Source organism: Mangifera indica, chromosome 20, assembly GCF_011075055.1.
Source record: "Mangifera indica cultivar Alphonso chromosome 20, CATAS_Mindica_2.1, whole genome shotgun sequence".
Taxonomy (NCBI): Eukaryota; Viridiplantae; Streptophyta; class Magnoliopsida; order Sapindales; family Anacardiaceae; genus Mangifera; species Mangifera indica.
The window spans coordinates 2,200,027-2,215,482 of NC_058156.1; the positions used below are offsets into that span (position 1 = coordinate 2,200,027).

Sequence of the window (15,456 nt, forward strand, 5' to 3'; positions counted from 1 at the left end):
GAAGGGATGGCTTCACTGTTACTTTTGAAGAAGAAACCGTGACATTTACGGAGAAAGACAACAAAAGGAGAAGAAGATTCTAGACAACTTGTAAAGGAAGGGGACAAGTTTTTGGTTTTTCTAACTTCAATACTTGTCGAGGAGGGATTTCACCTTTATAATCAAATTGAAAGTGGGGAAGTCAGATGGCGGGGTCTTCATTAAGTATTGCTTGTTTTTTGTGTATATAAAGAAGTGATCGCCATCGCCCATTTGCCATCAGAGCAAATTCTTCAAATGGGTGTTCTTGTTGGTTTTAGATTTCATCCAACTGATGAAGAAATCGTGCATCTTCTTGAAATGGAAAGGCTTGACTCTGATTTCTCTGTCCAAGATATTATTGAGACTAAAATTTACGATTTCGAACCTGGTGAATTGTTCGGTATGTGGCTCAACATTATCACTTTAAATGTTAAAAGTCCATGAACGTTTCTATATTTGTTATTTTCCTGGGTTTGATTCAGGGCTTTCACGAAATCAGTCCGATGGAAAATGGTTTAGCTTCTTCTGCACAACTGATTATGTAAATGCTGATAGCAATCGTGTTCGCATAGCATCTAAGGTGTCCACTAAAACCGACTAGGTTCTTCTGCCAAAGACAATACTCTTTATAAGGTATCTTCTAGTTTCCTTTCTTATTTATTTGCTGGGTTTTGACCTGAACATTTGCCTTTGCTTTCAGTTTTATTGTTCATTATGCTCATAACATGTCATTTCTCTGAAATTATGAAAGAAATTTTAATCTTTGTTTTTCACTCCATCCTCAAATCTGGCTGGAAAAGTGTTAATCATTTGGTTAGCAAAATAGTTGTTCTGCTTGCGGTTAGAACTTTGGCTAGTGCTAATCTGCCATTTTTTTTAATGAAAATTTGCTATTTATATTGATGCTGTAGCATTTATAGTTAGCAAGCTCATTTCTTCTTGACCAATAATTTGTGCAGAAGGATTTTGTTGTGTGTCGTGTAAAAAATATGGAGATAAGAAGCGTTGTAATTCAACCAAGGTCAAAGGTCAACTGCAAAAAAAGCTTTGTACTTCAACATATGTTGAACGTGAACGACAAGGAGTACCCGGTTTCTAATTTCAGAAATCATGTTGCAGAAAACACTTTTCTGAAATCACAATTACCACCAAATAGCAATCTGCTTCATAAGTTCAGAAATCATGTTGAAGATACTTCGATTTCTGAATCTAGAGATAGTCTTGAAGAAAATACCTCTATTTCTGAATCTTGGAATCATGTTGAAGAATCGTCGATTTCTGAATCTAGGAGTCATGCTGATCTATATACCTCAATTTCTAAATCTAGAGATTGTGTTGGGGATAATACTTTGGTCTCTTAATCTGAGATAATGTTGTGTTGAGGAAAATACTTTGGTCTCTTAATCTGAGATAATGTTGAAGGAAAGTACTTCTCCAGAATTGCAGTTACTATTACAGTTTCTACCAAGTAACCGTATGCTTTCTAATTCTATAAATCATTTTGGAGAAAACACTTCTCCAAATGGCTATTTGATTTCTGAATGTAGAAATCATGCTAAAGAAAATACCTGTCCAGAATTGAAGTTATTGCTGCAGTTACCAGCAAATGACTATTTGATTTCTGAATCTAGAAATCATGTTGAAGAAAATAGTTCTCTAGAATTGCAGTTATTAGTGCAATTTCTACCAAGTAACTACACAATTTCTGAATCTAGCAATCATGTTGAAGAAAAAAAACTCCCCAAGAATTGCAGTTACTGCCACAGTTTTTACCAAATAACAATACGATTTCTAATTCTAGAAATCTTGTTGAAGGAATATTTCTCCAGAACAATCAGAATGGCAATCAAGTAACAATTTGATTTCTAATTCTGGAAATCTTATTGTAGAAAGTGCTCTGCCAGTGTATTCTGATCTGCCTACAATATCAAATTCACTAAGTGAGGGTAATAAGCCAGATGAGGCCATTTCTCAACACCGCAGTCACGTACAAATCAAGAACAGGGATCTTCATATTCTAGTTTCTCTAGTAGTGGCTATCCTCCATTTGGCAGTGAGCAGGAGAATGACATGAATCCAAAATCAGGAATCCATCATCCTTATAAAGGAACCGAACACAGTATTCTTCCCCGTTACTGCCATTCACCAGAGACGGGTGGAGGATTAAGTAGTGGGGATAGCAGTGACATATAGACTCTGAGACCTTGAACAAATGGGTAAATGATATATATTTGTGTAATACCCCACATGAATAATCTTGTTATATTGTAGTTGTTCTTGGATTTTGTTATTAATAACACTTTGAGAACTCAATTTGTGTGTTCTTATTTTGTATGTAATAATACATCGAAGTTTTGAGCATGTCAAGTAAAAAGTATTAAGAGATGCAATGGTTCCTAGATAAAATGAAAAAGTTTTGATTTCTATCATTCAACAAACTTTTGATTCTGGTTATAAACAACTGATCTCTCTTTTGGGCATAACATAATTGAATGGACTCAAAATCCACTTAAGTGATTTGTTTTCTTTGGCCCAAAGAAGTCTCATAGGAAGTCCATCACAAGGCCTAGATGTCCAAGCCTCATTAGGAAGCCTATTGAGTCTAAAATTGAGTAATTAGTTGCTTTGAAACTAAATAGGAAGTTGGTTGATAAAGTTGGGAAACATAGTTCCTAAATTTAGGGAAAAAATGAACAACTTTTGTCTCCTAGCATATTAAGAAGAATGAGGTTAGTCTAAAAAGAGAAGCTTAGCTTAAATTATGTAAACTACTTGCTTTTAGTTGACTTTCATTGGAGAATTGTAGCTTTTTCCTACACCCCCTCATATATACACTTTAGCTTGCATTTTGAACGAATTTAGTGATAAAGCTTTGAAGCTTTTATCTCTCTTCTCTTTTATCCAATCATCTTGGAGGAAGATTGGTGGTAGAAGATCTTAGGGTTGGTGGAATTATTCTTTTATACCTTGGTTTCATTTATACATTTTTAGAATCGAAAAGATGAATGCAATTTGTATATGTTTGAAGTGAATGCACCAGAGAGTTGCAAAGAAATTACTAAATCTACCGTCGACTTTTATCTTCATTTTGATTGCTTTATCTTATTCTGTTTTTGTGTTGTCATAGATCAAAAGATAGTTCATTATGTTGTGAATCCATTGATATAAGTTTGATTTAGATTAGAATTCGTCTTGGCTGTCAAATTGAATGAATTGAAAAACTGCTCCTTTCAAATGAATAGTGAAAATAGATTTTTGTATTTTGGATGTTGTTGCATGTTTGATGAATATGCACCATCTTTCATACAAAACATAACTAGTCTTGTATTTATACATCATATGAATCATACATATTCATATCGGATCAAACCATGATATCTCAAATCAAATAATTACTTCATATACTAGTACAATCATACAATAAGTCATTAACTACATCGTAATGACCATGTGACTTCTTGTTATTGGTTATATTCAAAAAATGTTTTATTAACTGTTAATCCACACTAATGTTCTAATAACATAATCATTATCGTCATCCACACTAATATCATCTATGATATTTATCGGAGGCATTTAGTATGCTTACTATTTGACATTATTGCCCAATTAATATCACATTCGTTAGGAACAATTTCATAATTCAGTTATACTCATTAAGTGAATTATTTGGACAATTCACATACATATTTTATATTTAAACAGATAAAGGAAGAAGTTTATGTATATGAACAAAAGAACTTTTTCTTTTATTGATAAATCATTATTACATACACACACATATATATAACCACCAACACGAATGATTTTTATGACATATATTAAAAGAAACTGATGATAGTAGGGTTCTGTTCTGATTCCTATTTTTAAGAACTGGTTGGTTTTGGTTCCAATTCCTTGTATTTTTATAGGGTATCTGTAACTACTCACCTTTTGTAAAACTAAAGCAAAACTACAAAAAGTTGAAACAACTTCTTTGAGAAAGGGAGCAAGATACATTCAAATCAATGAATGATTCTTAGGATATCTATTAAAAGGAACCAACAATAAAAGGGTCTAGTTCCAATTCCTATTTTTAAGAAGTCGGTTTCAATTCTAATTCCTTGTATTTTTACAAGGTATCTATAATTGCTCACCTTTTGTAAAACCAAAACAAAACTACAGAAAACTGAAACAACTTCTTTGAGAAGGGAAGCTAGACACATTCAAATTGAATGGTCTAGAAATTTAGATTACTTGACATGGAAGTAGACATGAGGATAGTGGGATTGACAGATATTAGGTTCACTTTACTCCTTTGGTTAGCTTGATAGATGTTGGGTTCACTTTACTCCTTTAGTTAGCTTGACAAATGCTAGGTTCACTTTACTCATTTAGTTAGTTGTACTTTTTCCCTATTTATCTTCTATTAAATAAAATGTAAACCATCAAACCAAAAACCAACAATTTCATCAATCACAAAGTAGGAATCGAAATCGAAAGTCAGATACTCACAATCTCGGTTTTGGTTTTGTTTATTTATCGCACACTGTCACCCTTTTTTTCATTTATTATACAGTAACAGGCATACAGTATTATTTGTTTCAAGATCCTCGACGCGTTCATACGCAATACTTACTCTCCCTCTACAGTACCGCGTGTGCCAATATAAAAAATGTGATCGATACGGATTTCCTTCTCATTTCAGCAGCCTCTTCCTCTCAAGCAAGCCAAATTCTTCTTCTTCTTCCAGTCAAGCCGCTTATAGCTTCTTCTTGCTCTTTCTGTCACTACTTCTGCTTATTTTATCAGATATGGGCTGTCTTGTGGGGCTCATGTGCTACTTTTTTTATATGAAAATCATTAGTCTTCTGGAGGAGAAGAGGATTCACCCGGATTTCTCTGACCCCGAGGTTAATGAAGTTGATATCTACGAGTTCGACCCTTCTGACTTGCGTGGTAAGTGGGAGTTTCTTCAAGCTCTCAACTTTATCTTCAATTGTTTCTGATGACTGATGGGAAATTTAAATATGATACAGGGCTCTCTGAAAGTGACTCCGATGAACAAGGATGGTACTTTTTCTGTCAGCCTTATTATAAGTATGCGAAGAGTAAACGTGCCAACCGACGAACCCCTGGAGGTTATTGGAAAATAACTGGGAGAGGTTGTGCTGTCAAGAATAAAAGCGGGCAAGTCATCGGCAGCAAAAAGAACTTGGTTTTTTACAGACTCGGTGGTTCTTCTAAGGAAGTCAAGACTGACTGGGTTATGCATGAATTCTATGTTAAGGATGAGAAAGACCCGCGTTACCAGGTGTATTAGCTTGTTCTTTCTTTACGTATTCCTTCATTTGTTGAGTATAAATGTTCTGTATAATTGAAATTACTGAAAGGCTGCATTAATCATACTTGCTGCAATCCTAGCGATTTCCTGTGAAATTATATAGAAAATTTTGATCTGTGCTCTGAACTTCAACTACAATTCTTCGTGCAATTCCATTGCTGAATTGACTTTTCTTTGTTTTCTCCTGGAATCATGGCAAGAAGTATCGGAAAAATTTTTATGGCATGGATATCATAGCTTTTAGACAGCATACACAATGAATTTTATGTAAGTTTTAACCTTTGAGTTTTTTTGTTTCTGTAGAAGGATTTTGTTCTCTGTTTCATAGAAAAAAAATCAAACAAGTCTGGCGTTTCAACTCCTGATGATGGTCAACTAAGTGACTGTTTGTCTTCTGACTGTATAAGCCAAGTTACAGAATGTCCTCATATAGAGGTGAGATCCAGCATGTCTTATGTCCATATCAGTGTTATACATACTGCAGGAGAAACATGCCAAGAATTAATCCTTCTTTATCTATGGTTCTTGGTCCAGGTTGAATCGCAGCAGCCATCATCAAGTCACCGTTTGAGTTATGATTCTGGAGAGAATATTACAGAAATTTCTTTTTCAGGAGTGAGAAAAGCTTGCCTTGCTTATGGATAATTCCCAGTTCACAAAACTAATACTTGTTTTTGTTTCTTTATGATTCTTGTTTCAGGTGGAACCTCAACTACTGCAAACTGCCAATTTGGTGAGGGATCCAGGAAGTTTGTTTCGAGAAAGTACTAACTCATTGGTGAGGAAAAATATGGCAGTTTTCAGTCTCAGTTTATATAGATGGATATACAAGGAAAAACATATATGTTCACATTATTTTTGCTTATTTTTCTTTGATTCTTATTCCAGTTAGAATCCCAGCCGCTATTGGATAACAATTTTGTTCCTGACCAGATGAATCTTTTTGCAGAAATTACTTACCCAGTGGTAGGGAAAACTTTATACTTATAGATATGAGACATGAAAAACATACGAGTAATATTACATGTACAAACAAATTGTATAAACTTATTTATACAACCAGATGTGATAATAATTGATTGGATGAGTTTTAAATAAGAGAAAAAGTAAACAATTATATTACTTAATTACAAACTCTCACTTGAGGTTATATAAATAAGTTTATCCAATTCGTTTGTATAAAGTAGTTTTATTCCAAAACATATTCACAGCTCTAATGTTTGTCCATCTATGATTCTTACAGCAGGTAGATCCTCAACTACTAGCTGAACTTTATTCAACCAATAGCTCTTGTTGGTTAAATCAAAGTCCTCTCCCTGCACCACAGTTGCCAACTAATCCAGACCAACACCAGGGATTCAATTCCTCCACATACTCAACTGGGTTTTGGGAAGACTGCAATATGCAGGATTTTCAGTTTGATGGTGATTTTGGAGATGTGATTTCACTATGGGACTTGGAGAATTAACATCCAAGTGAAATAACTGGACATTTTCCCTTTTTGCGGAGACATTGAAACCATCAGCAAGACACCAGTGGACTGTATACCACATTGAAATTCCATAAGGGAATATTATTACTCTAAAATTTTATCATCATTGTTAGAATGTTTTACTGTATTTTGAGATATGTACTTGTTCAGTATAATGGTTACATCTTTTGTGACCTTTTTTACTCCTCAGCTTGTATTTCTGTGTAGTAGTAAGGTCAGGTTCTGGAGACTTGGAGCTTGTTTGAGGGGAATGCTATTTATATGTACAATTTCGTGGAATTTTGATGTATTTACTTCAATGAATGTTGCTCTGCTCATATCAGGAACAAGCCTAATATGAAACCATTTGCATCTTTCTTGTTTGATTAGCCATTGCCAAGATACTTTTATTACCAGAGCCAATTTATGTTACATCAAACCCTAAACTCCAATGATAATCTCATTTTAATGTAATCATCTTGACACATATAAAAACCTTGCCAAGAAATTCATCATATTGTGAAAACATGATAAACTCATTACTTGATCTTCCAGTTCCACTCAAATACTTCAGTTTTAAGGTCAGTATCAACTTAGAAAACAGATGGGCAATAGAGAAGAACAGTAAAAACAAAGCAAAATCCAAGGAGCAGCTTAAATAGCAAAAGATGTAGAATCCCAAGTGAGAGGCTTTAAATATTCATCGGTAACATATTAAGATCAAATTTTTGATAAACTTGATGCAATAGTTATACAGCAAATTATTGAACTTGGGATTTAACCTGTTTAATATGATTGGTTTAGTCCTGAAAACATGATTTAACTCAAGAAATGTTTTCTTGTAAAAGAAAAGAAAAGAACTTCTATGAGAAGGGGAGCCGCACTCAAATCAGATTGTCTGAAAATTATGATTACTTGCCGAGGAAGTAGACATGAGTGCTCTCCTTTTCGCAGAGCAAATTCTTTCCTTGGAATCCCATCCCTAATTTTTATTGTGCATCTATTGGTTTTTTGTGCTTTTCTTTGTAATAAATCAGAGATTCACATGGGTTTTTGTCTGTTTCTTCTAATGTGCAAATCTCTACAAAAAAAAAAATATTGTACTGATTCACTTACACATCTGATTAAAAAAATTATTTTGATCTTTTAGTTAACAGCATGATAATAGAAAATTTAGAGATTTTACAAAATTACAATAAAAATCAGCATCTAGAAGGAGTGTAGACAATTAGGAGAATACTTGGACTTGAGAAAATACAAAAAGTAAAACCTTCTTTCAGAAGGGGACAGTGACATACAGATCTTTGAAATTTGACTCCTTGCAAAAGAAGGAGACAGAGGTAAGTGAGATGACAGAGCCCATTGTATTGAATCAGAAATGGGTTTCATTGTTTAGTACCAGAAATGGACAATCTTCAGAATTTCGATATTGCTTCCATGAGATTCTTGACCTTGATTTCTCTGTCCAAACTCTTAACCAAATTTTTATAGGCCAAAGGACTATTTCCCACACAAAGTATGCTGATTTTCTAAAGTTATTTTCGTTAACTTTGAAAATCTCATTTACTCACTCATGACCAGTTAAAATTAACAGAATTCTAACCATTGAAAAATTAATCTCATTTTCCCCCCTAAAAGTTTAAAAACTAACATTTTATTCCCTAAGTCAAGTTTTAAAAAATCACATTTCCGCTCCTAGGGTTTAGTTTCAAAGCCCTATCACTTTCTTTGGCGCTATCGTCGGTTGTCTCTCCCTCTCGACAGTTTCCTTTCCTCCGATGGCTTGCCTCAACTCCACCCCAAACTCTCAGACGTCGAGAGAAGTCATCTGGGAGGAGAAATCATCTTCCCAGATGACAAACACGAGATCGATCAATCTCATCTTCGTTGTCTGGGAAGACTATTTCTCTTCCCAGATGACTTCTCTCAGCGCTGAAGGGCTTGGGATGGAGTTGAGGCAGACCGTCGAAGGAAAGGAAACTGTCAGGAGGGAGAGACGACTAGCGATGGCACCAGAGAAAGTTATGGGATTTTGAAACTAAACCCTAGGGGGGCAATGTGGTTTTTTCAAACTTGGTTTAGGGGAGAAAAGTTAGTTTTTTAAATTTAGGGGGGAAAATGAAATCATATTTAAGTTTATTTTTAATATTAAATATAAAATGATGATTTTGCCCTTAAAGTTAACAAATTTAAATGGTTATGAGTGGGTAAATAGGATTTTCAAAGTTAATGGTAGGGGAGGGAGGGGGAGGGGGGGGGGGTGCGCGGGGGGGACTTTGGGTGGGAAATAGTCCTATGGCCAATTTTTATATAAGATTTTGAAGCCCCTGCTTTGCTCGGTAAGTATGTATACATAGTATCAACCAGTCCAATCTCTGTTGAAATTCTATTTATGTCATCTTTCTAGTAATGCTCATAGATTTTCGTAATAAACCTTCTTTTGTTTTGGATGGGATGCAAGGCAATTTCCATGGTACTTGCTTGATACATACAATTTTTTAGGTTGAGTAGATACTCAACTATTGAGAAGATGTCAAATGCTACATTTGGTAGAACCTCAACTACTACAGGGGTATTAGATTTTACCTCTGATAAAACTTGAAGTACAATGGTAGAACCAAATTATATCTCAAAATTGTGTTAGTAATCTGGGGTCTACTATAGTGGAGTTGAATTTTATCTCAAAATTGTGTTAGTAGTAAGGAGTTGAGTTCATTTTTTTACTTAACCAACCAAACTCAAATCGAAGTTTCAATTTAATTGAAGTTTAAGGGTTGTTGGTATTGTTGGATCAAAATTCTCCGCAATTCTTCTTTTTTTCAAAAATTATTTTTCTTTCTTGATGACTCTTCTTCTTATTGATGATTCTTATTCTTCTTCTCCTATTTTTTTTCTTATTATTTACTATTTAAACCAACTGGAACTCGCTGCCTCTTAAGGATTTTATCTCATGACTTAAACTCTTCGAAGCTTCGTTGACCAGCATTGACCCTGTGAAGGCATAGGTGAATAAATATCCCTCATTGAGTAACTGATAATAGAACCCTAATTGGGAGTTCATCACTAGTAAATTCTGTAGAAAAATATTGTTATTGTTGACATTTATTGTAACAGCCAATGGACTATTGCCCACCCAACTTTTGGTGAAAAAATAAATATATATCTGTGATAATTGAAAAACCTAAATACCCACCCAAAGTTTAGTCTATTGTCCCACACCAAAAATTTTTTTGTTAAGGTTAAGGGTAAAGGGTAAAATCATTATTTTATTAATAATATTAAAATAATTAAAATTATATATCATTTTCTCCTATTTGATTTGAAAAACTAACAATTTCTCTCTAGGATTAAGGTTTGAAAAATTCACTTTTCCTAAAGGACAAAACTTTTGTCTAGACGACAAAGGAGTCTCATCACCATTCGTCATCCCTAGGAGAAGAGAGAGACAACAACAGAGATGGTGGTCAAGTCTAGATTGGGAATCGGCGAACTTCAATGGTTGGAGAGGTAAAGAAAAAAACTTAGGGATTTGGAGAAAAAGTCACTTTTCAAAGTTGAAGCCTGAGATGAAATATCAATTTTCAAAACTTGGGGGGAAAATAAGTTAAAATTATATGTTTTTTAATATTATTATTAAAATAACGGTTTTACTCTTATATTTAATTAAAGTTTACGAATTGATAGATATTTAGGTTTTTAAACTGTCACGGATGTATTTTTGAGATTAAGTTAAAACTTAGGTAGAAAATAGTGCTTGGCCCTAATTATAGCAACGTTTTGTTCATGTTGTTTATATCCAAGCTCTGTAATTTTTAAGAGAAAAATACATAGTCACAAACCTGTTGTTTGAGACACTTGAAAACTTAACCTGTTCTCTGTTTCAATGTTACAGTTTGACCCAGTTCTGCAAATTTGGAACTTGTTTCATGGGAATGCTCACTCTACAGAGAGCCAGCAGACTTGTCTGGTTTTTTACCTTACATAACTTTCTTTGTGAACATGCTGAGTTCATCATGAGATCCACCATATGCAACTCCAACAGATAAAAATTTTCCCCTCAGCTTCAGGAAAAAATAATCCCATATATTAACAGAGGAACCTCAAGATCTCATTATAAATGAAAAACCACAATTTAGTCTCACAAGAATAAGCTAAAAAAAGTCCTTCCTTGAGGGGTAAAGATTCATATTGTTGGCCTAGAAACGTCGATATGGATCAAGAAATTCATTTTTCGGTAATATTTTAACAACTTGACTACATTAATAAAAAAAAATTAATATATTATTTTACTTATTATATAAAAGATTAATAAATATAAAAATATTTTCCGTATTACTTATTCGTTTAATTGAAAGTTCATGGCATTTTTGTTTTAAAAATTTAATAAGTTAAGATAAAATAATAATAAAAATTAACATTGGGTTGACAATGTTTCAATATTTAAGATGAAAGTAGTAATTAAATTACTTTTTATATTATTTATCACATTATCATTGATAATAAAAGATTATTAAAAGTTTTATTATTTTGCAAACCAAACAAGTCATAGAAAGATTATTCCAACTAAACGCCCCTAGGGTATAACAGTGCCAATGGTGTTGTGTATCGCCAATGGTGTAAAGCTATAGGCTAACAATACTGCTCCGATTAGGACTTAATTATAATATCCTCAGGTACGTTTCAAGGGTATTTATGTCTTTTGACTCTGTTTTGAGACATTTTTAGTTTTAAATATATACGTTCAAATGTATGTGTGTGTGTGTGTATATATATATATATATATATGTAAAAATAAAACAATTACAAAAAGACAAAGGTATATATATAGATATATATCTATATTAAAAAGTATGTATATATATATAAAGAGAGAAAAGACGAAAAGGGAGAACTTTATGCCTTTTTCCATCTTCTTTTGTCGTCTCTTTCAAAGGAAAACAACCTTCTTCATGTTTTTTTCTTTGTTTTTAGAAGGAAAGTAGATGATTTGAAGGGTTTTGAAAGAAAAGTAAGGAAAGAAAATAAAAGAAAACACTTTTGAGGCCTTGGTAACTAAAATATCTCATTCTTTTCCCTTTACCTATGTTTTTATATATATATATATGATGAAATGTTATATGAATATGTTAGTGTGTTTTGGTGTTAATCTAAGGTGGTTTTGGTGATAAAAGAAGTAAGACAAAGATGAGAGAGCCAACTTGATAAAGATTGGTTTTAAATAAGATAAGTGGAATCATTCTTAGTATGTTTCATGTTTTATATTTTTGGTTCCTTTGCTCTATGTTATAAATGATGATTTTGAAGTTGAAAAGTGTTGTTTTGTCATTTGGGATAGCTATGTGTGTGATTTTGTTCATGACAGAGAGTTAAAAAATATTTATAATTTTGCCATTGATTTTATCCCACATTTTAACTAACTAATCTGATGAATCATAAGTGTTCTTATAGCTTTTTGGAAAGCTCTTTGAATCTTCTTTTCAATGATATATAGTTTGTATGAATTAGAGATCATTTGAACTGTTAAATTATATGAACAAAAAAACTGTTTTATCAAATAAATAGTAAATACAGTTTTTTGCCATTGATTTCATCCCACATTTTAACTAACTAATCTAATGAATCATGAGTGCTATTATAGCTTGTTGGAAAACTCTTTGAATCCTCTTTTTAATGATATATAGCTTGTATGAATTAGAGACCTTTTGGATTATTAAATTGCTTGAACAAAAAGACTATCCTACCAAATGAACAAATTAATGAACATTAATTTATAGTTTTTGGAAAGAAAGAAAGGAGAGAAAAAGAAAATAAAAAGAAAATAAAGAAAAACAAGAAAAGAAATTTGGAGCTCAAGATTCAGAAGTCGTCCCAAGAATATGGTCTGGTAGGTTATGGATAGTTTTAGATGAAAGTAAGATTAGTAAGAGATAATGCACACATGCATGCTACGAACTATGAGAGGGCACTTTACGCTACACCACCTACAGTAGGACACATCTGTAGAGAACATAGACTCATAGTAAGGCCCGCTTACAGTAGAGTATGCTCGTAATAAAACACAATTCAGATTCAAAAATGTGTAATGAGAGAAAGGAAAAGAGCTCGAGCTTAGAAAAGTATCAAATCTCTGTAGTCAACTTCCAAAAAGTATCAAATAGACACCAAATGAGACAAAGTGTGACCTAAATAGTCAAGGATAAACTAAATTATCCCTTCGGTTCTTTGAGGAGGTTATGATGTGAAATTGAGTCCTGAGGGTGATATAGAACAAAAAAAGAGATAGTTTACTTAATTTTTTCCCCTTATTGAGTTTTCTTATCTCTCACTTCCTTTTCTTTTATGATTGCAGATACAGGTGATCGAAGTAGCTGCAAGGCAAGGTCAAGTTAGCGAAGATAGATCTAGGTTAGGGCAGGTTATCTATGGTTTTTGTTACATGCATATGATATTGTTGACTTTTGGCCTATTCAAATAGTTGTACAATTGTATCTAGGGGTATGTATATAATTACCCCATGATCTCAGATGTTTTCAAATGAGTTTTTATATGGGATATATACATATTTTGTTCACTTCTAGATTTTCAGTTTTCTCAAAATAATTTCGAAACGCTTTTAACGATGAGTTCATTTAAAAATTTGTTTTAAAATAAATGCTCAAGATAGTAATTTGTAATATTTTTCCTCCTAAAGGTAGCACTTTTAGGGAGAGATGTTACATTAATGTTCATGGTTTAAATTTGGATAAATTGAGATATGTTGTTGGCATTGTACAGGTACTACTGCATTGTCAATAAAAGATTTTATCAATAACAGAAATAACACGATGAGAAACATTATGGGAAAAATATTGGAGGGATTGGTTGGTCACAAATGTAAAGAAAGTAATCAAACTATATTTGTCTAGTTGGCCACGAAAGTAAAGAAAGCAATCAAACTATATTTTGATAGTTAGATGATATATTATCTTGTAATTAATACATAATCTGAATACTCAATTAAATAATTAAAATTGGTATACGTATATAATTGTTGCAAAGAAAAATAACAAAAGATTTCTGAATTTCTTGATCTGGTCTACTTCAAAAGAAAGGAAAAAAAGAACTCTCTTAAGTGGGAGGAATCTTGAAAGGTAAATCAGAATTCTAGATGGGCTCTTTTTCAGGCTACTTGAGAGCCAAGCTTAATACATTATGACAATTACGTTTCTTTGGACTACTTGAGAGCCAAGCTTAATACAGTATAACAATTAAATTTTTTACTTCTTATTAGGGCTGAATAACAATGTCCCACCCAAACTTTGATGAAATCAATTTGTCACTCTTTAAGTTTTAAAAAGTTTATTTACTCCCCATCTTTTAATCTTAATGAAAACTATTATATGAAAAGGCCAAAAAAAAAAAATTATCCTAAAATCCTTTAATTTGTTTTAATAAACATTATCTAAACCTTCCTCATCTCTATCTCCATTATTACCATGGCCATTGTCACCATTATTACCACCATCAAAATAAAGATAAAGACAAATTCGAAGGTGTGAATATTTTAATTTGCTTGTCAATTTCTTTTTCTCCCCTTCATAAGTTTTATCTTCTATTTTATGATATTAGAATTTAGTCATAATTTATTCTTGATAGAAAAGTCAAGGTATTGAATAAATGAAGAAAGTTGGGTATAGGTGAAGAGTAATATTAATTTGGTCGAAAACTAGTGAAAGCCATTAGAGATCTTTCAGACGTAAACAAAAGTAAATGCTTTCTAGCCGAGGCCATGAAGGGAAGCCAGCAAATTGGACAAAGGAAGAAAGATTCACCACAAACAGGAAGTGAAGTGGACAAAGTTTGATTTGCCAAGATGGGGAGTATATCACCTCTAGAGAATAATATAGAGCTCTTAATGACATATAATAGCTCTACTTATAGATCTACAATTACAATTTCAATTATCCCATAAGAAGAAGGAATTGAAGAGGTTGGTTGGAAGTTATTTGCCATAAGGTGAGGTAAGTATACCTTTTATGATGAATCAATAAGAAAAGTTAGTTATAATATTGGTAGGGAAAGACTTATGAACAAAAGGGCTTTTGATAGGCTTGGTAAATTTGATTTTAGAAAAAAAATTTGTGTCCAACAATCGTTTGATCCATAATAAGCATCAACTTTTTTTCAATAATGACATTTAAAAAAGGATTTCAATTAGATTTGATTACATGCATAGATGCAAAAATGGTCAAGTTCTTAGTGATTAAATTATAAGCATTACCTCCGTAATCATTTGTTAAATCCATCCATTCTATGCCCTCACTTTTAAAGAATGCCCATTAGTTTTACCAATTAAAACATATTTATAAGAATTGGAGATGGTGACGCTGGGAATAATGAAGGTTGTAATTGTGGTAACAATAAAGATATAAATGAAAAACACATTGAGTTAACGGGTTGGAGAATAAATTAAATGATTTTAGGGCAGAATGACCTTCCAATCTTTTCACATAACGATTCCTATCAAGTAAACTAGATGACGGGCGAACAAATAAACTTTTCAAATTTGAGGGATGGACCTGTCATTTCAAATAAATTTGGGTGCGCAGAATAAACATCACCAACGTAGCTTGTGAGCTACGCCGGTAGTCTGTCCAATCAC

General features: G+C 32.7%; 1 protein-coding gene across 1 annotated transcript; it reads left to right on the top strand.

Annotated features, from left to right (window-relative positions):
• Positions 1-4,520: 4,520 nt before the first annotated feature.
• On the top strand, positions 4,521-7,201 carry LOC123204003 (NAC domain-containing protein 71-like). Its single transcript, XM_044620525.1, has 7 exons — positions 4,521-4,959; positions 5,040-5,314; positions 5,648-5,779; positions 5,879-5,959; positions 6,045-6,122; positions 6,233-6,310; positions 6,588-7,201. Exons 1-7 carry the CDS (start codon positions 4,815-4,817, stop codon positions 6,810-6,812), a joined length of 1,014 nt encoding a protein of 337 aa, XP_044476460.1. The 5' UTR covers positions 4,521-4,814; the 3' UTR covers positions 6,813-7,201.
• Positions 7,202-15,456: the final 8,255 nt, after the last annotated feature.